Raw genomic sequence first — 23295 nt, 5'->3', positions numbered from 1 at the left:
CAGCCTGGTCTACAGAGTGACAGCCATGGCTACACGGAGAAACTCTGTCTCAAACAACAATAACAAAGCATTACATTTCCACCCCGCTCTGAACAAATCAGTGGAGCTCAGGCTGGGTTTCGTAACCTCCCTTATACCTTTAACAGCCTCGCATATCTGTGCAGTTTGTAACACACATTACTGCCCCGTCTTGGTTCCCTGTAGGGGGCGCTCACCTGAAGGAGAGACTTCAGCAGCATGATCTGGGTCAGTCGGTTTCTATTCTCCCTGTGGAGGAGAGACACGTGCACTCTCAGCAGGACTGCAATAGGATGCTCCCCCGTCCCCACTTTCCTCATTAGTTCTCCTACGGATGAATTTTCTCTCCAGGGGCTTATCTTGTTAGGTTACCCAGGAAGCCAGACTGGGGACACATGATTTCCCTAAAGTGAGGAGGGAACCTGAAAAATTGCCATGGGATCTACCACACCCCCCCACCCCCACCCCACTGCTGAAGGGGTCTTTGAGTCAAGAGAAGATCCACAGAAGTCAGAGTGGATAACCAGGAACCAGAAGGGAGTGGACTAACCCTGTCCTTCCGGTCTCCACTGGGTGGTGCAGGGAGGGTATGGGGACTTTGCTCATGATGAAGAGGATCACCTCCGAGCGCTGATAGGTGGGCAGCGTGCTGGCAAAAGAGCCTGTTAGGACGAGAACAGAGATTTAGAGGTCCCCCAGGCTCAGCACGTATTAGTTGAGTGGGCAGAGAGTGAGGCTCACTGATGCCCAGGGGCAGTGCTCAGGCAGACAGCTGAGACATTTCTTCTGGGGGGAAGGGATCGTGGAGGATTCTGGAGGGTTCTTCTAGAAGCCACTTGTTCTTCCCTTGTTACTGAGGTTGTGGCCACTGTCAGGGCTCCTTTACTGGGGGATAGGGCCTGGGGCGTAGGGCAGCCCTACGGTTTCATCGCTCGTTTCCCAACTCCCGGTACCAATGAGTTCGTAGCCTAGGTACAGAGAGACCTCTGAGAGTGGAGTCCATGGGAATTAGAGTTTCATATTTCTCCACATCCGGGGTACAAATAGCCTCCACAGCTTTCTTCATTCCTTCTTTTCTTCCTTAATCTCCACCTCCCGTCCAGTGGCCCCACCGTGGGGAAACACTAGGCATGACTAATGAGGACCGGGACACAGGAATAGTCTTCCTTAGCAGGAAGGCCTGGCGGAGGGACCAGCCAGACACGTGTATCATAGGCTGCTGGGCTGCTGCCCCCCTTTCCCACGATGTTCCTAAATAACACGATAGCGCTAACTGATCATATAGCAGATGCTAAAGTGGAAACTTGGTGCCCTGGCTCCTCCCCCTAGAACTCTTCCCTCTGAAAACTTGGTCAGGGTACCTCCTCTCAGCATAGTCCTGTCCCAAAGGCCAATGCCCTAGGGCCCTGGCAACCTCTCCCCAGAGCCTCATTCGGCTCCCAGCCTCACCAGACCCCTCCCACCTTAGGTCCTTTCCCAGAGCCCCGCCCTTCTCCGAACGTCACAGGGTCCGTCCCTCCCCCCAGAGTTCGGCCCCTTTCCAAGCCTCACCCACCATCTCCTCGGCCCCAAGCTAAGCCTTGGTTCATAGGCACTTCTCCCTTAGCCCCGCCTCCAGATCTTTGCCCGTCCCACTTCTGAGCCCGCCCCCAAGGCTCAGTGGTCCCTCCCAGCCCTCCCCAACCCTCCCCACCTATGGTCTTGATGACCGCCTCCTGGAACATGCGCTCCTCATGCTCCTTGATGATCTTGGTGCCCAGGCTGATAGCGCCGTCGTAGCTCCCGGTGAGCGCGTAGTCGATGCTGAGCCGCAGCTGCCGCAGCAGGGTGTTGAACATCTCCAGCACCGTGGGCCCTGGGCGCCAAGAGGGAGGGACCCGCAAGTCAGGACAGGCATCCCTCCTGCTCTCCCTTATACCTAAAGCCCACTCAGCTAGTCGGTCCTGCCCCTCTCTCCTGCCCCTGGCCGTTTGCTCTGGACCCCCTTACCGACAGAGCCGGTGGCGGCGATAACCGCAGCTTCCGATAGGACCTCCACGATGCCTGCGCGCACAGTCGCCGCGCTGCGGCTGTTGGCGTCTAGGTGGCTCAGGAGCTGCTGGATAACCAGGTGGGAGTGCTGCGGCTGTGGGGGAGGAAGACGTGATGGTTCCCCAAACAACCACCCCAAAGGCCCGGCAGCCCTCTGCGAGGACCCTGAGGCGGAGGGTGAACCAAAATGACATCCCACAGCCAGTGGACGTTGCAGGTGGCACCCAGACCGCTCACTCTTACAGCACTCCCCAACCCCCATCCCGGCCTACAAACGCGGAGCCAAATCCCAGGGAATCTGCGTTTGCACATTTTTTTCCTGGTTCCTTTTACTTCAAAGGGGACCAGAAACCCATTTCAAAATATTGTCTTTCATTTCTCCCAGTCCCCAGGTCTTACTGGCAAGGACCATGAGAAGCCACATGGTTCAGCTCCGGGTTGCACAGTGTGGCTGGGGGCCCAGTGCCAATTCAAGATCTGTCTGATAGATAACACCGCTGCCGAGATGAGGGCGGGCCAGAAGGAAGGCAAGGCTGTAGAAGTCGGGAACGCTCAGAGAACCAGGGGGTGCAGGCTGCTTGTTTTTTTGTGAAATGTAATTTTTCTCTAGGAATTCATTTTCATTGTATTTCATAAAAAATGTTTGCCTAGGACGTACTAAACATTAAACCGGCCTTCCTTCACAGTCAGGTGACACAGCAGGATCAGTGGCAGCTAGGGTTTTTTTTTATTGCGGGGGGGGGAGGGGGGAGTCAGAGAACGCGTGGCTTCCTACTTTGTATACTGTCCCCCACCTGGGAGTAGTACCCCAGGGGCAGTGGGGGACGGTGACTGGGGAGGGGAAGGGGTGCAAGCTGGAGCAGGGAAGCTACCGCACCTGGATCGAGTACATGATGATTTTGAAGCAACGAGTGGCGAACACCTTGGGTTCCCAAAGAGAATGGTTATCCAGGTGGCTGCGAGGGAGAACACAAGGGGTGGGGGTGACTAGGAAACTCAGAATGACCCTGGGAGTAGAGAGCTTGGAGGGCCAGGGGCACTTTCTGAGAGCCCCTTGCAGTTCTCAGTCAAGGAAGGGCTTACAGTATAGCTTGACACAAGGGATGGAGCTGGTCCTTTCGTTCAGTTTTGGGGACCCCTCTATTGCTCACCACAAACAGCAGGTGGCCACTGTGTGGTAGCCTTGCTGTGTGATGCAGGGTCTGCAGACACCTCACACAGCATGACAGCTGTCCCATCTCCTTTCCTCTCACAGGGGCAGTGGGGACCAGGGGCAGTTGGCAAAGAGATATGGGCAGGGGACCTGGAACAGTCAACTCACATAAGAACAGGCTTGATGGCGTTTTTGATGTTGCCAAAGGCTGCCCGGCCCAGCAGCTCCCGCAGGCACCTCTCAGCCAGCTCTGCTGGGTTCTCCTTTTCCTTCTCCGGTGCTTGGAGGGGCGAGGGAGACCGGCTGTGGAGACAGAGCCATGTGGATAAAGGATGGGGTGCAAAGTGGGGAGCCAGGACTGTATACCTTTGGGTTTCTCTTCAGGACAAGCAGGAATTTGAGATAAGCTACACCAGGTCATAGTCATGGCTGTCAGCAATTAAACGGGGTAAGGAAGGTGGGAGTAGAACGTTGGGGGAGACTATAGAGTTGTTTTCATGGGACCACTTCAGAGGGGGCTGGATTCCCTCTGTTGGAGGCCTGTAGACCACAAGGGTCAATATATACCTAAGAGTTGGCGGAGGGGAGATAGGAACCGAAGAGGAAAGTGGAGTAGACAGGCGGAAAGAAGGAAACAAAGGGAAGCGAAGGGTGATTGGCTAGGGTGTGGCCTAATGACATGCAAATCAGAGTGTACCTTCTCAGAACAGAATTCCCCATCTATGAGACTACAACCCCAGATTGGCGAGCTGTTACATCAGAAACAACCACTAGGGGGCACACTTTCCCCCTGCTAGTTTAACATCCCAGACCCGAAAGGAGAGCTTTTTTTACTGAGCATCTGAGCACAAAGACAAGGTGGGGGGACAGTAGAGGGAACTTTCCTCTCCATCCCATTCTACAGGGGAAAGTAAGGGTCACTGGACGGGATGAGTCTGATGTTTGGGGGCTCTGAGATTAAGTTCCAGTATCTGCAACTCTTAAGTGACCACGGCTGATCAAGCAGTCATGTTTTAAGGTTTGCAACAGCATCGGGAAGGTAGACAGTAAGGTCCCAGGGAAAGTCTTTAGCTTTTAGAACCTTGAAAGGCATTTATGCTTCCTTAGCTTGCTGCTTCCGGAGGGGCACGAGGGTAATCTGTCCCTTGTCCGCTTGTGTCCTGACCAGCTTACACGCATACCCAGGCAGCACAGACCCATTGCTGCTCCTGCGTCCTTATTTGAGAACAGAAGGAGATCAGAGGCCGACAGAAGCCAGACCCAAATGCAAGGAGGAACCAGCCTTGTGCTCATTGCAGAACAAGTCACAAAGCCAAGATTCCTGCCCTCCTAGCTGGCTTCTACCTTCCAGCCCAAGCTAGCTCCAGGAGCCTGGGTGACGGTGGTGCTCAGAGTCGGGAACCCCAGCCCCACTCACCTCTCTGCCTCTTCTACGTGCTGCAGATTGAAGAGGAGCGATGGGACGATCTTGTCCATGTGCTGTGGGTCCCAGATGTTGGCCTGCAGCTCATCATTCACCGTCTTCCTCACGACCCCTTGCAGGCCTTTGATGCCCGACATTCGGATTCTGTAAGGAAAGAGACCGAGGCATCACTGCATCCTGAGCATCTCCACGGCCCCGAGAGGAGCACGGTTCAAGCTCTAGGGACCTAACTGCTCGGAAGGCTCCTCTATCTGCTCCTCCTCACGGGCTTTAACCTGGCTGGGACACATTAATGAACAACTTGACTCTTGTCCTCTTGTACCTTAGAAGCCAGTGGGGAGAGGCAGAGTCAGCGACATAAGAGAGGAACTATGAAACTTGTTAAAAAGGGGGGTGAAAACCACAGGGAGGGGCAGAGCAGAATACAGAAGGATTGGGGGGAATGTGGGGACAGTCAGGCGGGCTTTACTGATGAGAGCAAAGTGAGCAACGCCATGGCAGAGGGGAAGCAGTGAGCTGAGATCCATGGAAGAAGGCTTCCATCACGACACAGACCGTGCAGAAGTTCTGAGGCAAGAGTGTCCTGCCATGTCCTATACAGTGTGGCAGGAGAATGGGTCGGTGGGAGGACCCAGAAGGTGAAGTGAGGAAAAGCCAGCGTGAGGACTTGGGCTCTATTGATGGATGCAGATGCTGCTAAGCATGTTGTGCCTGCAAGTGCACACTTCCATCTGTGAGTAGAGGGGTTGTGTGTATGCACACTTATGTGTTTTGCTCCTGGCCCTCAAGTTCAGCTCAGGAGACCTCCATTATCTTATATTTTGCCCTATGTTCTGGCCCAAGATTCTTCCTCCAGAACCACCTGCCAGGAGCCGCCCCATTCTGATTAACACCCACCCATCCTGGCCACAGCAGGCCAGAAGGGGAGTCAAGGAAGACAGACTGGACCAGAAGGGGCCAGTGCTGAAGCCCTTAAAGGCCCCTTGATGGTTCTGCTGGGAGCCTCGTAGGCCCGTCACCTCCCTCTACTCACTTGGTCTTGATTTCCAAGTCGTCATGGCTTGAATGACACATTTCACTAAATCGGGAAACAAAGAAATCATAGCTCCGATGATAAGATGGGGTGTCCTCTTCAATGTTGGCAAACTTCACAAACTGTCGGGGCAGAGGAAGAGAATTTGCATGAGGGCCAGTTGCTCTGCCCCTTGGGACATCCCCAAGCACCTATTATGGAAAAAGCCACAGACCCAGGCATCTGGGGACCAACTCCTGCCTATAACAACACACTTGGGAGACCTGAGTTCATAGGCGACTCAGCTTTCCTGTACACAAAAAGCTGGGAACTGTGACCTTTTCTGTTGAGGGGGACAGAGGAGGAAGGAGAAAGTGAATGATGGCTGCCCCTGTACACAGCTGCACAAACCCCTGGGGGATGCAAGCACGGGCACAGCGAATTAGGCACAATGCCGAGACTGAAGGAGAGCTGGGTCAATGCATGGAGCACCTCCTTGGCTGAATTCTGAGACAAGAGAGCAAATCCGAACATTTGACTTCAAAACTGGAATCACTTTTACTGTTGAAATTTTGGGTGTCAAAAGCTGGCCATGTTGGTAGACTCCCTCTCATCCCCTCTCTTTCCTGTGGGAAAGATCTCACGTAGCCGATATTGGCCTTGAACTTGATCCCTACCTTTACCTCCTAGCTGTTAGAATTACAGGGGCCTGCCCTATGGCTAGCTTTAGCGCTAATCTCTGGCAGCATCCTCTGCTGCTGGATCGTATTGCATTGTACGCTTCCAGTTCTAAAGAGGGAATTCATTTCAATAACATCCCCCAGAGAAGCAAGCATTGCATACAAAATAAACCGCTAGAAACGCATTGCTCGATATTAAGTTAGGTTAGTAGCCCCGAACAACTCTGAAAGAAGATTAGATTAATAGCTAGAGATACAGCTCAGTGGACAGAGTGCTTCCTTAGCACGCACGAGCCCTGAGCTCCGTCACTGAGTGTGGCGGCACAGGTCTGTAACCTTGGCACGGGGGGAGGGGGGGTGTGAAGGCAGTAGGGTCAGAAGTCTGCAGACATCCTCGGCTACAGAGCAAATCTGAGGCTAGCTCGGGCTACATAAGACCTTGTCTCAAAGAATGCTTAGACTGACAATAAATTATAGAACTTCTCAAATATTTGTTGTTAAAAAAATAAAACACACACACTATCATTCTCGAGGTATCTAACTGATTTACTTTCAGAGTATTTGGTATTAATTGTTAATCTGTGTCTAGTTAACTACTTAAAAGTTGCTAACTTAGGCTGGGTGGTGGTGGTACATGCCTTTAATCCTAGCACTTGGGAGGCAGGCAGAGGCAGGCGGATCTCTGTGAGTTCGAGGCCAGCCTGGTCTACAAGAGCTAGTTCCAGGACAGGCTTCAAAGCTACAAAGAAACCCTGTCTCGAAAAAACAAACAAATAAACAAAAAACAAAAAACCCAACCAACCAAATAAAAACCCCTAGATGCAACAGCTTCCATTAGTCTCCTCATTTATTACAGTTTTAATTTTTCTTTGAGAATTTCATATATCATACAATATTTTATCCTATTAACCCCCAACTCCTTCCCCCACTTCTTCCCAGATCCACCCTCTTGCTTCCCACCCACTCCCAACTTCGTGTCTTCTTCTTCTTTTTTTAACCTCACTAGGGCTGAATTGTGCTGCTCATGGGTATAGGACCATCCACTGGGCTATGGCCAACCTTCCAAGTGCTGGGGTGAAGGGGTGTGCCACCATGCCCAGCCTTTGAGTCTGGTTTCTAAATGGTGGCTTGACCTATATAGTCCAGAAGAGCAGCTGGCGCTCTGCCTAGCGCCTGGCCCATCTCATGCTTGTTTTTCCCATGGAGCACATGGAGCTATTTAACTTTGAGCCTTTACTCCCTTAAGGCGGGCACAAGGAGTATCTTAGCTACTTGGGACTTCCCTTGGCTTAGGCTATGCACAAACTCTCTTCAAATAATGTAACTAGCAACCGGGACCTGTATCAAGCTGCTCCCATACCTGCTTTAAACAATGGAAATAATAAAATAATAAAAATAGCATCCCCCTGACAATGTCTCATGTTTATGGAACCAGGGCCAATGGTCCTAGCTGGCCTAGACTGGTTTTGAGTGGCGGTGTAAAACAACTGTGCCTTCAAGTAAACTTCTAGGGTGAATCCCCTGCTTAGCTATCTCGTGCCCATGAATTATTGAGCATGCATATGACTAAACTCAGTTATATTATGGGAAGGAACATGTACAAGTGAGCAATGGCCTACCCAACCCAAGCCTGTCAACCAAAGAAGAGAAACACCCATACTTTACCTCCAAATTCCTCCTCTTAAACTCAGTAAAAGGAAGCCCACCAGGCCCCTGATCTCTTGCTATGGATTTTAACTTATTCTACTACTCTGCCTTAAATAAGTTTTTCTGTGCTACTTTGCAATCTGTGTGGTTTTGTACTTTATTCTCAAATAGGATGGCAAGAATCTGGAAATACCCAACCTAGTCCCTAACTCCTGGCAACACCCTTCTCTGTGAGTGGATATAAGGTCGTCACGGAGATGACAGGACATGCAAAACACCTTGACACAGTCAGGAAATGACTCCATGGCGGTCATGGTATTTGTTTATTCTCAGCTCCATCAACTCTGGTGTATGTAGGTTTGGATGCACTTTAACCTCTGTCCTCTCCATACGCTCAAGCCTAGAGCCTAGATTAGGCAGCATGGACTAGAGAAGGTAACACCCTAAAAGTGTGAACTAGGAGCTGGGTGCAGCCATCCAGACCTGCATTCCCAGCACTTGGGAAGTGCAAATCTAAAATTGGGATCAGGAGGCCAAGGACAGTCCCCCCTACAAACTGAGCTGAGGCTATCCTTGTCTACATGGGACTCTGCCTCAAACACACACACAGAACCCAAAACACAGCAAAAATTCATACCCAGAAGGCACTGAGAAATGGAAAGAAAGTCAGGTGCTTCTCTAGTGACCCAGTCCCCAAGGGTGGGTGTGGGCATGGAGTGAAGGATGGGAGCAAGAGTTTGGTGGTGACAGCCAAGCCCCCTGTGCAGAGGTCGCCTGAAGCAGCAGGGGGACAGAACCCAAGGGGCCTTCCTCGGACCACTTCCTGGGAGAGGGAAGGAAGCCGAGAAGGGTGGGGGAAGCAAATCCAAGACTGCTTGAATGCAATGTATGTTTTCACCTACTCTCGGGGACTTCCCCAGCTTCTTCTGCAGGATTCAGCTCGGCGGTCACAGGGAGTGGCATTCTCGGGGAGATACATGGATACGTTCCACTCTCCCGCAGGAAAACAGCTCTCCACATGCCACTCAGAAAACAGTGCTGCATTGCGAAGTGCCCAGGCCTCTATGCATTGCCCTCTCCCACTTGATCAGAAAAACCAACTTCAGGAAGACGCATCCCAAAGCTTGTTTGCTTTGGCTTTAATGTACACCTCACTCGGCTGCAAGCTTTCAAGTATTCAAAAGGCACCAAGAAGAGTCCTGAGGAAGCTGGGTGGTGGTGGGGCATGACTTTAACTCCAGCACTCAGGAGGCAGAGGCAGGCCTGAGTTCGAGGCCAGCCTCGTCTACAGACCGAGTTCCAGGACAGGCTCCAAAGCTACATAGAGGAATCCTGTCTTGAAAAAAAAATTTTTAAAAACCAACAAGCAAATAAATAAAAACAAACAAATAAAAGGCTCGGTGTTGCTGGGGAGGCCATAGGCAAGAGTAGTTGGTGTCAGTGTGCTCTTAGAGACACATTAAATGGTCCGTGGGCTTACACACTGTGCTTCTGAGGACCGCTATGCCTGCCTTGCCTTCTCCTACGTTACTGTGTGACAGCATTCACAACTGCTCCAACTCCCTGCCCAGCCCAGATAATACAGCACAGAATCTCCAGACCCCTGAGTTACTCAAAGCTGTAGACGCCATGTTTCCTTATAAAGTGACAGGTTCTGAGCATCTGGACAGAGACCTCCCAAGGGACACCATTTCAGCCGACTCCCACACTCATTATCGGATGAGTTTTCCATCAGCTAGCGAGCTCAGCAAAATCCATACTTATCCCATTACAAAGAAAAGGAAACTGAGGCCTTTACCAGTGAGAGTATTACTTTAGGTTGGCTAACTTGTGAATGGGTCCCGCTGGGCCTCAAATTTGGGAATTCTCACTTTGCCCTTTGAATTTTTAAAAACACATTTTTAAAAAGATGAATTTGTAAATGGTGTGGCGGGGGGAGAGGAGAGAGAGTGAGAGCATGCTTTCTCTCTTACACACACACACACATACACACACACACACACACACACACACACACACACACATGCCCTCACGGACCAGAGGCTTTAGACACCCATTGGTGCTGGAGTTACCCACAGTTGTGAGCCACCTATGTGGAAATCAAACTTGGCTCCTCAACAATAGCAGTACGCACCCTTGACCACTGAGCCATCTCTCTAGTTTCCTGAATTCACATAGAAACCTACCTGGACAACTTGTCAATTTCTGCCATCTCCCCTCCCCAGGCTGACTGAGGGATAGGGCTTAGGTACCTGCATTTCCAGGAGCCCTTCCCCTTCACCTCCTACTGTGAGGAGTCTGAGCTGGGGACTCCTTTGCTCCAGAGTGAGCTAGCCCACAGCTATGGCCATGCTTAGGTTAGCTGCACAGGTCGCTGACCCACCTCCTCTGAAGGACAGAACTGGTGTGACTTGGAGTTTTGGACCAAAGGTTGAATGGGTGGTCTTGCCACAGCTCTATCTCTGGAAGACAGTGCTCAACTCTCAAGTCCAGGACTGCCCAGGAGGCTCCAGTCACGAGGCTCAGGTGGTGCACAATTCTGTCTTCGTTCTTCCAGGACTCCAGCTGCTACAGGGACTGGCACTAATGTCCTCCAGTCCTGACCTCCCACAGAGAGCACGTGCTGTCTTTCTAACAGGAAGGCTGGCATCAGGGCTAGCTAAGACAGAGGCACCGTCTCCACACCAGGCTCTGTGAGCAGCATCCCCGAGACTGAGTATGGTGAGTCAGGCATGGTAATCCAGTTACTTATATGATCTGGTCAGAGAGTGCTGGCCTTTGCTGTCCCTGTGGGGGGCCAGCTCTTAGCCCACTCCATGCTGCTCCTGAGTCCTTCAGGGGTTGACATGAGGGATCAAATGGGACATGCTAGGGGTCTCCATTCAGGTCTCATATGGGGTGCTTCATGAGGTCTATAGACATGAGGCCATACCCATATCCTAGAGGGCCCAAACCAGGCTAGGGCAGAGTTAGAACTTGTCTTTGTTAGGGTTTCTATTCCTGTGAAGGGATACCATGACCATGGCAACTCTTTTTTTGTTTGTTAGCTTATTTTTGTTTTTACTTTTTCAAGAAAGGGTTTCTCTGTGTAGCCCTGGTTGCCCTGGAACTTGCCTTGTAGACCAGGCTGGCCTCCAACTTGAAGATCTGCCTGCCTCTGCCTCCAGGTGCTGGGTTAAAGATGTTTGCCATAGATGGGCAGTGGTGGTGGTGCATGACTTTAATCCCAGCACTCAGGAGGCAGAGGCAGGTGGATCTCTGTGAGTTCGAGGCCAGCCTGATCTTCAAGAGCAAGTTCCAGAACAGTTCCAAATCTACACAGAGAAACCCTGTCTCAAAAAACAAAACAAAAGGATGTTCACCACCACTTCCGGGTAGACCATGGTAAGTCTTAATAAGGAAAACGTTTAATTGGAGTTGGCTTATAGGTTCAGAGGTCTCTTCCACTATCATCATGGCGGGAAGCATGGTGGCGTGCTGACAGACATGATGCTGGAAGCAAGTGACACTGGGCCTGGCTTGAGCTTCTGAAACCTCAAGGCCCAGCCCCCAGTGACACACTTTCTCCAACAAGGCCACATCCCCTAATAGTGCCATTTCCTGTGAGCCTGTGGGGGCCATTTTCACAAACCACCACAGAATGTTATAGTGGACTTTCCCTCCTCCTCCTCTTCTTTTTGCAGTGCTACGGAACAAATGCTATTCCTTCTGCTCGCCAAACAAGCTCTCTCAACCGTTGACCAGTAGCCCAGCCTTGTGTGTGTGTGTGTGTAAATTTGTTTGGCTTTTTAAAAAAACAAGGTCTTACTTTGCAGCTTAAGTGGCTTGAAATTAATGGTTCTCCTTCCTCTACCTCCTAAGTGCCAGCAGTACAAACACGTACCACTGTACCTGGCACCCTTATTAGTATTTTGAGGTTGGGTTTGCAGCCCAACTATACATTCAAATTCAAGCTCCATCAATTATCAGTAGGGTGACCTACGGCAAGTTCCTTAAGCTTCCTTGATCTCAATTGTCCCACCTATAAAATGGAGCTAATGAGAACTTGTCTTATATGCATGCTATGGCCAGAATGGCCACCCATCCTGCCTGTCATTTTTTAAAAATAAAAGATTTATTTTTATTTATATATACGTTTGCATGTGTTTGTGGGGGGGTGGGATAAGCTCATGGATGCAGGTGCCTGAGGATGCCAGCAGAGGGCATCAGACCTCCTGGTGCTGAGTTGTAGGAGATTATAAGGACCCTAATGTGGGTCCTCTAGAAGAGCAATCAGTGCTCTCAACCATGGAGCTATCTCTCGAGCCCCGGACATGGCTTTTATTAAAATGCTAGTTATTTAATGCATGAAATCATAAAAGAATACATTTGAAATTTTGTTTCTTTTTCTTTTATAAGACATAGCCATGATGAAGAAGGTCTCCATAACAACAAACTGACAACTCTGACCACATGACATTCAAAGGCCAGGAGCACACTGCTAGGGCCACCCGTCCAAGATCAAAGTTCCGGCTCTTTCTATATAACAAAGGGTGTCAAGCTTGCTGGGGCGGATCACCAGCCCTCACAATGCCTCTCACAAATGTGTGGAAAACTGAGGGTGATTAAGGGCTTGGGTAACAAAGAGAACGTCTACTCCAAATAGTGACATTGCACAAAACAGCTCTCCCCTGGCCTGACAAGGGAATCTGAGCCTTGCTGGGCTCACTCTGGCACCAACAAAGTGTCTCCAAGCAGAGTTAGCCCTTCCCCCTTCCACAGAAGGCACTGAATAGCTCAGTTGCCAAGAACAGGACAACAGAGAATTCGCTGGAGTGTGTAAAGGCAGGACCTCACCTCTCTTGCAGCCTGGGGGCTGCCAGTCTTTCTGTTTCACCCCCTCTTCTCCTCACCAAGCCCATCCTCTCTAGACAGCAGCTCTTACAACCACTGGTGTGTTTTGACTTCCACATCCTCTGCTCCTGTCTCCTGTCTTACCCAGAGTGCTGTGACCACAGGTCCATCCTACTACATCTGATTTCTCTTTTCTTCTCGGGGCAGCAAAACCTCCTTACCTAAGCTGAAAGTGCTCCGCTGACTATATAATACACAGGAACTGGATGCTGGGGAAAGAAGGAAGGACCCACAGCCTCTCCTTCCTCTCCCTCCAGCTCCTCGGCTCTCACAAAGCTTCAGATTCTTGGGGAGACAATGTTGACACTCCTGGGCTAAATGTCCTAAGGCAGAACAAGGCAGGCACCTGGGTCCCTACGCATCTAAAATGATGTAAAGCAAGGCTCTTCTAGGGGTCCTTGGCACAGACGCTGACCAGAGCATCCAGATGAAGGACAATATCAGGACAAGCTGCCTTCAAGTAGGAATCCTAGCCCACCCTGCACAGGTTCAGCTGAACTCCTGAGGGTTGCCACCTGTAGATCTCCATCACCACAACACAGCCGGCACAGGCAGCCTGCTCCTGGCTCCGGCTAAGGTGCTGGATCACGGGGATGTTGAATTCAGAGGAGATGACATTTTCAAGGCTGTAGATAATAAAGACCTGTCCTGGGCTAGGATTCTCTTTGAGAAAGATAAATGCTGTCGGCCACCTGCTTCTGTGGCCCCCGAGGATCCAGGATGACTAGTTTATTTTCCATCCAGATGCTCTTTCCCAGACTATAGTTATCTTAAACAAGACAGCTAAAATAGCAGGGCATGGAGCTGTTGCCGGAGCAACAGGACAAAGGGCTTCACCCTTTCCTGCTGTATGTGTAATTTGTCAGTCAGCTGGTGGGGTGGGGTGGGGTGGGAAGGGAAGGGAAGGGAAGGGAAGGGGGAAAATGGGGAGGGGAAGGGGAAAAGAGGGGAGGGGAAAAGAGGGAAGGGGAAGGGGAAAGGGAGGGGAAGGGGAAAGAAGGGGAGGGGAAGGGAGGAAGGGAAGGGAAGGGCTGTCACTTTGGGCTTGGCAAAGTAAACTGAGATTTTCTTCTAGTTAAAGCAACTCTTCCATAGCGCAAGAGAAAAGTCATGGACTGTGTGATTAAAATTTCAGAAATAGGGCTATGTTCAGTAGGTATAGGGGCTTGCTGCCAAGCCTGAAGACCTGAGTTCAATCCCCGGGAAACATGAAGATGTTAAGAAGAGAACTAACTTTTGTGAGTGGTCCTGACTCTGACGTGTTCACAATGGCAACCTCATGCCCACACACAGACACCAAGGAAACAATAAACATAATAAAAAATTAAAGGAATATCCAGAAACATCTAGCTGGGAACACCAAGGAAAAAACTTCCTTTTCTATTCTCTCTGCAGAAAGATAAAGGACTCACTAAGGTTATAAAATGGTTGCATCTGCCGGGCAGTGGTGGTGCACGCCTTTAAATCCCAGCACTCAGGAGGCAGAAGCAGTCCAGTCTCTGCGAGTTTAAGGCCAGCCTTGTCTACAGAACTAGTTCTAGGACAGACACCAAAGCTACAAAGAAATCCTGTCTCAAAAAAAAAAAAAAAAAAAAAAAACAACAACGGTCGGGCTATGGTGGTGCACGCCTTTAATCCCAGCACTCGGGAGGCAGAGGCAGGAGGATCTCTGTGAGTTCGAGACCTGCCTGGTCTACAGAGCTAGTTCCAGAACAGGCTCCAAAGCCACAGAGAAACCCTGTCTCGAAAAACAACAACAACAACAAAAAAAAAAAAAACAAAAACAAAAAAACCAACAGTTGCATCTAAGTTGTTTACAGACCTGGAGCTTCAAATAAGTTAAGGGGAAGGACTAAGACAAATGGCAAGAGATTAAAGAAAGCAGCCATAGCATTTGAGAACATTTAGACACACATTAGACTTCTTAGCATGCCAACTTCTCTCATAAATCACAACATGTCATGGTAGCATCTGCCTGTACTATAACCAACAACAGAGCCAGAGGACCCACACAGACCAAGTTCAATCACTGGAGATTTTGGTAGAAATGCCAAAGCCCACAAAAACCAGCCAGCTGGGAAAGGGCGGACCTAAGTCCACAGCCCGTTTCCGGCTGCCCCAGTCTTCCCACTTCCCTGGGGTTTCTGTGTGCTCTGCTCTCTAAGGACATATAACTGAGCTCAGCTTCCAAATGGGCCCTGGGCACCTAGCTCCACTCTCCACAGAATGGCCGAAGTTCGGTCCTGCCCTTTCTATTTCTTGGGTCTTCACTGAAAATTCTTTGTGAGGACAATTTAATAGAGAAAAACCTTATAGGTTATCAGTCTAAAGAACATGACCTTATTTATTGAGAAGTGGGTTCCGTTATGTAGCCTTGGCTGGTCTTGAACTCAGAGCTCTACCTGCCTTTGCCTCCCAGTGCTAGAATTAAAGATGTGTGCTACCATACCCAGCCCACAAATTTTATTTTATTCTTGAAATTTATTATATCATATTTAATTATGTGCATATATGCGTGGTTCTGTGCACATGAGTGACGGCGCCTGAGGAATCCAGAGATGTCGGATCTCCCTAGAGTTGGAGTTACAGGTGGTTGAGAGCAGCCCAAGATGGGTGCCGAGAAGCAAACACAGGTTCTCTCTGTAAGAGCACTGTGTGTTCTTAGCTACTGAGCCATTTTTCCAGCTCCAGGAAGTTCTAGTTTTACGCAGTATTTTCTTAAATCCTTATGTAAGTAGTATATTTACTGAACTTAAAAACACAATGCCTCTTTGCTCACACAAAGAGACACACTAAAACACAAGAGGTAGTCTGTGCTTAGGGCAGCTGTTCTTAACCTGTGGGTGAGACCCCCTTCGGGGACCACATATCAGATATCCTGCATATCGGATATTTACATTATGATTCATAACAGCAGCAAAATTACAGTTATGAAGTAGCAACGAAATAACCTTGTGGTTGGGGGTCACCACAATATGAGGAACTGTATTAAAGGGCCACAGCCTTAGGAAGGTTGAGAACCACTGGCTTAGAATCAGAAGTCAAGTGATGACGGGACTGCCCGACCTAGAGGTCTTCTAACCTATGCCACCCACCTCCTACCGCTTACCGAGTTGGTGCCGAGGATCTGCAGGTTGGGCTTCTCCGACTCCAGCAGCTTGGCCACCATCTTCAGAAAGCTTTCCACGAAGAGATTGATGCTCTGGCAGTGGCAGGCCATGAGCAGCTGGTCCAGCGCCTCCATGGCGATACACACGTACCTGAGGACGGAGGCATAATGGCTTCACTTGGTCTTGTTCTCTCCTACCACCACACCTGGCTAGGGCTGTATCAGAGGAAGAAGATGCCTCCCTCTGTGGGCTGCCAGTGTCTGCGCCGTGTTTCTAACAAGTGTTCCCTCCAGACCAGAACTGAGAATCAGGGTGACACAGAGCTGCGAGGGGGACTTAAAAATGTTGAGGTGCTGGGCCCGGGTGGCACACACCTTTAAACCCAGCACTGAGGAGGCAGAGGCAGGCGGGTCTCTGTGAGTTTGAGACCAGCCTGGTCTACAGAATGAGTTCCAGGACAGCCAGGACTACACAGAGAAACCCTATTTCGGAACAAAAAAAACAAGTTAAGGTTCCCCAGTCAAGCTCATGTGCTACCTATACAACAAAGAATGAGCCCCAAAGATCAGCTCTTCCTCATCCGTTTAGATCAAGTCCATCTTGGAACATGAGGTGGATATTTATAAACTCATGATTTTCTTCAGTCTTAAAAAAAGTTTGGGTCTATTAGGAGGGATTATCTGACCTTATCAGGCCCTAACGGCACTTCTGAGGCAGCCATCCAACTGCAGAAACTGCGTAGTAAACACATGTAGTAAAAACATGGCCTGAGCCACAGCAACTCTGTACATCCATACAAGTAACAGAATCCACAGTGTCTTCTAAACTTGTTTTTAACAATTTTTTTTTCTGAGACAGGGTTTCTCTGTAGCTTTGGAGACAGTTTTTATTTTTAAAGATTTATTTATTTTCTGCATACGAGTGCTTTGCCTGCATGCATGTCTGTGTACCGTGTGTGTGTCTGGTGCCTGTAGAGGCCAGAAGAAGGCGTTGGATCCCTGGGAACCACAATTACAAATGATTGCGAGCAGCTCTGTGGGTGCTGGAGATCAAACCCGGGTCCTCTGGAAGAGCATCCAGTGCTCTTAGCTACTGAACCATTTCTCCAGACCCTAAATCTGGTTTTAAAAACAGCCATTGGACACCGATGCTTAAAACATCCTTGCACTAACTTCGGTACAAAATGGTCATTAAAAAAAGCCTCTGTACTTCAAATTTTTTCTATTTTTATAAAATTTATGTCTGTAATCTCTATGAGCTAAGCCAGATACTAAATCCTTTAATATTACTAAATTCAATTATTAAGGATTATGGAAGTCATCTCTGGGCATTCTAAAAGATGGATCATGTCATCCTTTTATCTATAAAGTCCGTAATTTTTTTTCTTGAGGGGCCAGAGTGGAACCCAGGCTTTGCACATCCTTGTTAAACACACTGTCCCTGAGCGACAGCCCCAGCTCTCGGTGGTGGCTTTGGAACATAAAGGCAGCATTGCCTCTCAGAACTCATTTGGTGAATGGGAGCCCTGGGTCGGCATTCCCCTCCTACCCAGGACAGACGTGCCTCACGCGCCATAACCTTGACCTCCATAGACTGGTATAGTAACAGCCAAGATGCCTCCGGCAGGCCTGGCATTTCAGAGACTTCAAGTCACCCAAGCTGTAAAAGAAAACTGGCTGGGACCCCTGCCAGATGGGACAGGCCAGAGAGGGCAGGCCTGGGGGGTTGGGGGCGGGCTTCCCTGTAGGACACGTGGACATGGTCAAGTCACCAACCATGGTTAGAAAATAACGGTAGGCAAAGAGAAATTCACCCTTTTTTGTGGGTCATACCAGCATTTTTCTACTGACATTTTACTTTTCCTGGAGTTTAAATGAAATTAATAAAGGAAGGGGTGGGATGGGAGGCAAGAGAAGAAACTAGAAGGCCTCCCAAATCCTAGATCATTATTGTTCTTTCAGGGTGTGTGTGTGGGGAGGGGTCTAGAATAATCTGATAAGAAAAAAATAAAAAAAGAAAGAAAACCTCTTTTTCTTAGAAAAAAAAAACAAACAAACTTGGAATTGGCCAACACTAGAGATTCTGGTATAAAGTGAAAATCACAGTAGAATTGAGCTAGAAATGAAAAGAAATAAAGACATATAGGGCTTCGTTCCCTGAACATGTGCCCTTGATGCTCCATTTCTTTTTTCTTTTTTTAAAGATTTATTTATTTATTATGCATACAGTACAGTGTTCTGTCTACATGCGGCCCTATACACCAGAAGAGAGCACCAGATCTCATTATAGATGGTTGTGAGCCACCATGTGGTTGTTGGGAATTGCAGTCAGAACCTCTGAAAGAGCAGCCAGTGCTCCTAACCTCTGAGCTCTCTCTCTAGCCCCCAACGGTCCATTTCTGACCCCAGTGCTAAGAACAACACAGTTTTAACTATGGACTTGAATTTGGACCCCTAATGATGACCTCAGTGTTTGTCCTATTTTATCGCCACCTTCGCCCATGTGCCCTGCGTGTCAGACCTACGCTCTCAGGACAGAGGGTGGGACTTTTGGGGGTACTGTCCACCAACAGGATTCCCCGGACAAGTTACCATCGTCAGAGACCTGATGCTCTTTAACGTTTGTGAGTCTGGACTGGCCTGTGTGGGTACTTGGAGCAATGGGCTAGGGTGGAGCCCGGCCGTGGGGGAGGTATAGGCTGCTGCGCCAAGTATACTGCAGGGGCTCCTCACATGCATGATGAAGAGGACAGGACACAAGCGACCTGGAACAGACGAGAAATCTCAGGCAGCAGGGGAGGACGCCAGGCAGGTAACAATCGGAAGAACCCAGGCTTAGGGACCAACACAGGAGGTGAATGACGCCTGGTGCCTACGAGCCAGATGAGAAGTCTCTCTGTGAGTTCCGAGGGAGGCTGGTTCTGCTTGGACACCTTGTTCCAGGTCAGAAGTAGCCAGGGAACTCAGGGAAAGGTCTGTAGCGCAAGGGGAAGTGTGGGCAGAGGAGGGTGGGAGCTCCACCCAGTTGGATAGACAAGATGGACCAGGAGTCAGGGACCCTTATTCTGGGCATTCTGTGTATATTTAGTCAGCCCAATCCTCAGTTGAACTTTCTGAGATTTTTTTTTTTTATTGTTTGTTTGTTTGTTTTGTTTTGTTTCTGAGACAGAGTTTCTTTGTAGCTTTGGAACCTATCCTGGAACTTGCTCTGTAGACCAGGCTGGCTTAGAACTCACAGAGATCCACCTGCCTCTGCCTCCTGAGTGCTGGGATTAAAGGCGTGCACCACCACTGACCAACACCTTCTGAGTCCTTTAGAAGGCCAGGAGCAGGGTGGTAGTTTGGGCCCCAGCTGAGGAAGAGCGGGCCCAGCCTCTCCACCTAGCAGAGTCTGCAGTGCTAACTGCGGGGTTAGTCCACTCTCCCACCAACTTCAGATCCTTCTAGAAAACAATGCTGGGCCAGGGTCCTGAGGCTGCAGCAGCTCCACCTCAGTCTCCGTGCTCAGTGCTCAGTGCTCAGCGCTGGGCTGGGGCAGAACTCCAGACACTGTCTGATATTACATGCTGCACACTGCAGTCCATGCTGGTGCCCTTGGTGGGCCTGTCTCACTCAGAACTGTCCTTCCCTCCCCTGTCCCCCTGTTTCTAGGGACGCTGAGCTGATCCAGAAAGAGAATGAGTGGAAGGAGAGAGAAGCATAAGGAACGCCGGCCTTTTGCTCCTCTGCCTATCACCACCCTTCCTACCAAACACCTTGAAGTTCCGCCATCTTCTCCGTGCGGGCCAGACACTCAGGAATCAGGACCCCGTATGACAGGGTGACAGTGCAGGAAGGCAGTGGCCATAAGCAGGTGGTTCTGGGGCTCACGGGGACCCACATCCAAGGTTCACATTGATAGGACCAAACCATAAACAGACACTTTTTTATCATGCTAGGAAGACACACATCCGCTCACTGATGTGAAAATGTTGCTCTTCCAAGGCCTCCACCCATGACAAGGACGAGACCAGGGGCTTGGGCAGGGAGCTACAGGAGGGCCAGGAGAAAGGATTCTAACAGACATTTTCCCAAATGTTTGTGATCAAAGTCCTCCTTCAGGCTTTAAATACCTAGATGCCGCAAGGCTATTTTTAACAGGATGATGCCAATTTTGAATTGTCATTCCATGAACAGAGGAAGGATTCGAAGAGGCTCTGTCAGCTATGGACATTTTTAATCACAAGAAACATCACTGCAGAGAGCCCAATTCCGCAGGGCAGAATCGGTGTTAAATGTTTAATGCTATTACTGGCACATTAGCTTTCGGTTCAGTCTAGGGTAGAGCCATTTTCGCTTGCTTGGATGTGCTGTTCAGTACGTCAGAGCTCTTTATATAATCAGTATGCAAAGCATGCACGCCCTTCCTCTTATTAAGTGCCAACCTACTTCTATCATATAGAGGATGATCACGGAAACATTAGTTCTCATTCTGTTTTCACATAAAGGGTAGCCTGGTTTAATTTGCCAGAGTGGGAAGTAGAAAAAGACAAGGTCTCCTGAGTAAATTGGGAACATGGGGACCTTGGGAGAGGGTTGAAGGGGAGGGGAGAAGCAGGGGGGCAGAGTAAAACGTAGAGCTCAATAAAAATCAATTAAAAAAATTAAAAAAAATAAAGATTTGCCAGAGCTAGGGTAGAGCACACCCTTAGTACACACAAAACCTTTTCCTAAGCCGAGCACTTACCAATGATCCTTGGTTTCTCAGCCTTAGGACGGTTCAATCAGTATGTGTGGTACTGGTTATATAATAGGGTGTGGTGGGCATGGCTGGGTAGTGGAAGACCCTAGAAGTTGAGGAGCCTGGGGTTGATTTTTTTTGTTTGATTGTTTTTCAGGACAGGCTTTCACTATGTAGTCCTGGCTGTCCTGGAACTCATTCTTTAGACCAGGCTGACCTCCAACTCACAGAGATTCACCAGATTCTGCCTCCCGAGTGCTGGGATTAAAGGTGTGTGCCACCACTGCCCAGCTCTGGAGTTGATTCTAAAGACTGAAGATCTTAGTCTTTGAGATGAAGAGCATGTCTAGCTCTTTTTTTTTTTTTAAGATTTATTTATTTATTATGTATACAGTATTGTCAGTATTCTGTCTGCATGTATGCCTGCAGGCCAGAAGAGGGCACCAGATCTCCTTACGGATGGTTGTGAGCCACCATGTGGTTGCTGGGAATTGAACTCAGGACCTTTGGAAGAACAGGCAGTGCTCTTAACCACTGAGCCATTTCTCCAGCTCCCATGTCTAACTCTTAAATATCATATAATTACGATAATTAATATCTATTGGCCTGGGAAGACCAAACAGGAAGACTGAGAGAGGGAGACAAATCCCCTATTGTAATCTGAGCTAACAGATTCAAAGCCTGAACCAAGAAAAAGGCAGGAGCAGGCTGAGGATATAGTTCCATTGACCTAGCATGTATGAAGCCCCGGGTTTGGTCTCCAGAACCACAATAACCCGGTATAGTGGGGCATGGCTACGACCCCAGCACTGGAGAGGTGAAGGCAGGAGGGTTAGAAGTTCAAGCTCATCCTTAGCTATACTGAGTTCAAAGTCAGCCTTGGATACATGAGACCCTGTCTCTCTTCATCATCCCCATCATTTCTTGCCCCCCCCCCACAAAATAAGGAAAAACAAAACAACCTTAGGATGAGAAGGAAGTGGAGAATAGAGAAAGACTCGGGCAGAGTTGGATCCACAGGAACCATGGCTACCCATCACGTACTCAACCCTCTGCACCACAAGTAACACTACCGAGGCTTCTCGGGGTGAGCTGTTTGCCTGTGGATTGTGTCACGATGGCAGGGCAGCAGCAAGTACAATTGTAACGCATGCCCAGGTGTTTAGGGAACAGAGAGAACACAAAGTCCTCGAGCTGTGCCATTCCCAGGGTGAATGCTCTGGATACATGGCATTTGGACTTGATTTTTTAGCCACTGAGGTTTGTTGATATTTTTTTAACTTGACCCTAAATACTATGTTTGTGGTCATTATAACCTAAGTTTTCGTATTTTTAATATCATTAGATAGTGATCTTTATAAACACTATTTTTAATATCATTAGATAGTGATCTTTATAAACACTATTTTTATTATCTAGATATATTATCTATCTATATATTATAGCATCTTATCAAATGATACGAACCATAACTTACTAGCCTTGTCTTTTGCCCGACACTTAGGCCATTTCTAGGGTTTTATCGTTCTAAGAGGCACTGTGGCCTGGGCGTGGCACCCCACTTTGTATTCCAGTGCTATGAAGAGGAGACCAGAGGTCATGCTCAGCCACACGGCCAGGTGGAAGGCAGCCTGGGCAACCTGAGATTCTGCTGGTTGGGTTTTGGTTTTTTGAGGTGGACAGAAAACGCTGCAAAAAACATCTTCTTGTAAAAGGCAGAGGCATTGAGATGGTTTCCTTGGGAAGCAATGGGCAGGAAAGGACACATATTTCATGACCTAGAAAATTTCAGCCAATTTGTTCTCTTTCCAGGAAGGTGTAAAAATGCCTTTTTACTTTTTTAAAAATGTGATAAGATGACCCAGTAGTTTGGGCATGGACTGTGAGTCTGAACATTATCAGATGATGCTCCATTCTGAGTGGACCCTTTGCAATCTTATCTTTTCCCCGGCCATCCTTCTCCTGATTCCCCAGGACTATTTGTTTGATGGTACTAACATGTGACCTGAATCCTTTGTCTTATTTGTTGTTAATATATATCTTTTGTGTTCAGTTTTAAAAATCTGCTAAGTAGTGGTGGTGCACACCTTTGATTCCAGCACTCAGGAGGCAGAGACAGGCAGATCTCTATGAGTTCAAGGCCAGCCTGGTCTACAAAGCAAGTTCCAGGACAGCCAGGTCTACACAGAAAAACTCTGTCTTGATAAACTAAAAACAAAACAAATTAATAAAAAATCAGCATCAAGATTTAAACAGCTAAATGTATTGGTCACTTTAAGATTTCTTCTCTCTTTTATTTATTTTTCTAATATTTATTTATTTATTTATTATGTATACAATATTCTATCTGTGTGTATGTCTGCAGACCAGAAGAGGGCACCAGACCTCATTACAGATGGTTGTGAGCCACCATGTGGTTGCCGGGAATTGAACTCAGAACCTTTGGAAGAGCAGGCAATGCTCTTAACCGCTGAGCCATCTCTCCAGCCCCCTTCTTCTCTCTTTTAAACACACAAAGTCCTTTGCTCTCAGACAATAATAGATATTTCACTAAAGTATATTTTTGTCTTGTTTTGAGATGCAGCTCACACTTCTGAGGCTCCGTTGCC

General features: G+C 48.7%; 1 protein-coding gene across 1 annotated transcript in view; it reads right to left on the bottom strand.

Annotated features, from left to right (window-relative positions):
* Efr3b (EFR3 homolog B) overlaps window positions 1–23295 on the bottom strand; it is a 79885-nt gene that overhangs the window by 18920 nt on the left and 37670 nt on the right. Inside the window, exons 4-12 of the mRNA XM_050125867.1 lie at window positions 15967–16117; window positions 5659–5780; window positions 4620–4769; window positions 3371–3505; window positions 2927–3005; window positions 2008–2143; window positions 1712–1873; window positions 569–680; window positions 216–267 (exon numbers count right to left, since the gene is read on the bottom strand). Coding sequence (XP_049981824.1) covers window positions 216–267; window positions 569–680; window positions 1712–1873; window positions 2008–2143; window positions 2927–3005; window positions 3371–3505; window positions 4620–4769; window positions 5659–5780; window positions 15967–16117 — 1099 coding nt within the window. The remainder of the gene's footprint in view (window positions 1–215; window positions 268–568; window positions 681–1711; window positions 1874–2007; window positions 2144–2926; window positions 3006–3370; window positions 3506–4619; window positions 4770–5658; window positions 5781–15966; window positions 16118–23295) is intronic.

This window comes from Alexandromys fortis, unplaced genomic scaffold (genome assembly GCF_014885135.2).
Source record: "Alexandromys fortis isolate MF-2015 unplaced genomic scaffold, M_Fortis_MF-2015_v1.1 scaffold_252, whole genome shotgun sequence".
NCBI lineage: Eukaryota > Metazoa > Chordata > Mammalia > Rodentia > Cricetidae > Alexandromys > Alexandromys fortis.
This window is presented reverse-complemented; position numbering and strand designations above follow the sequence as displayed.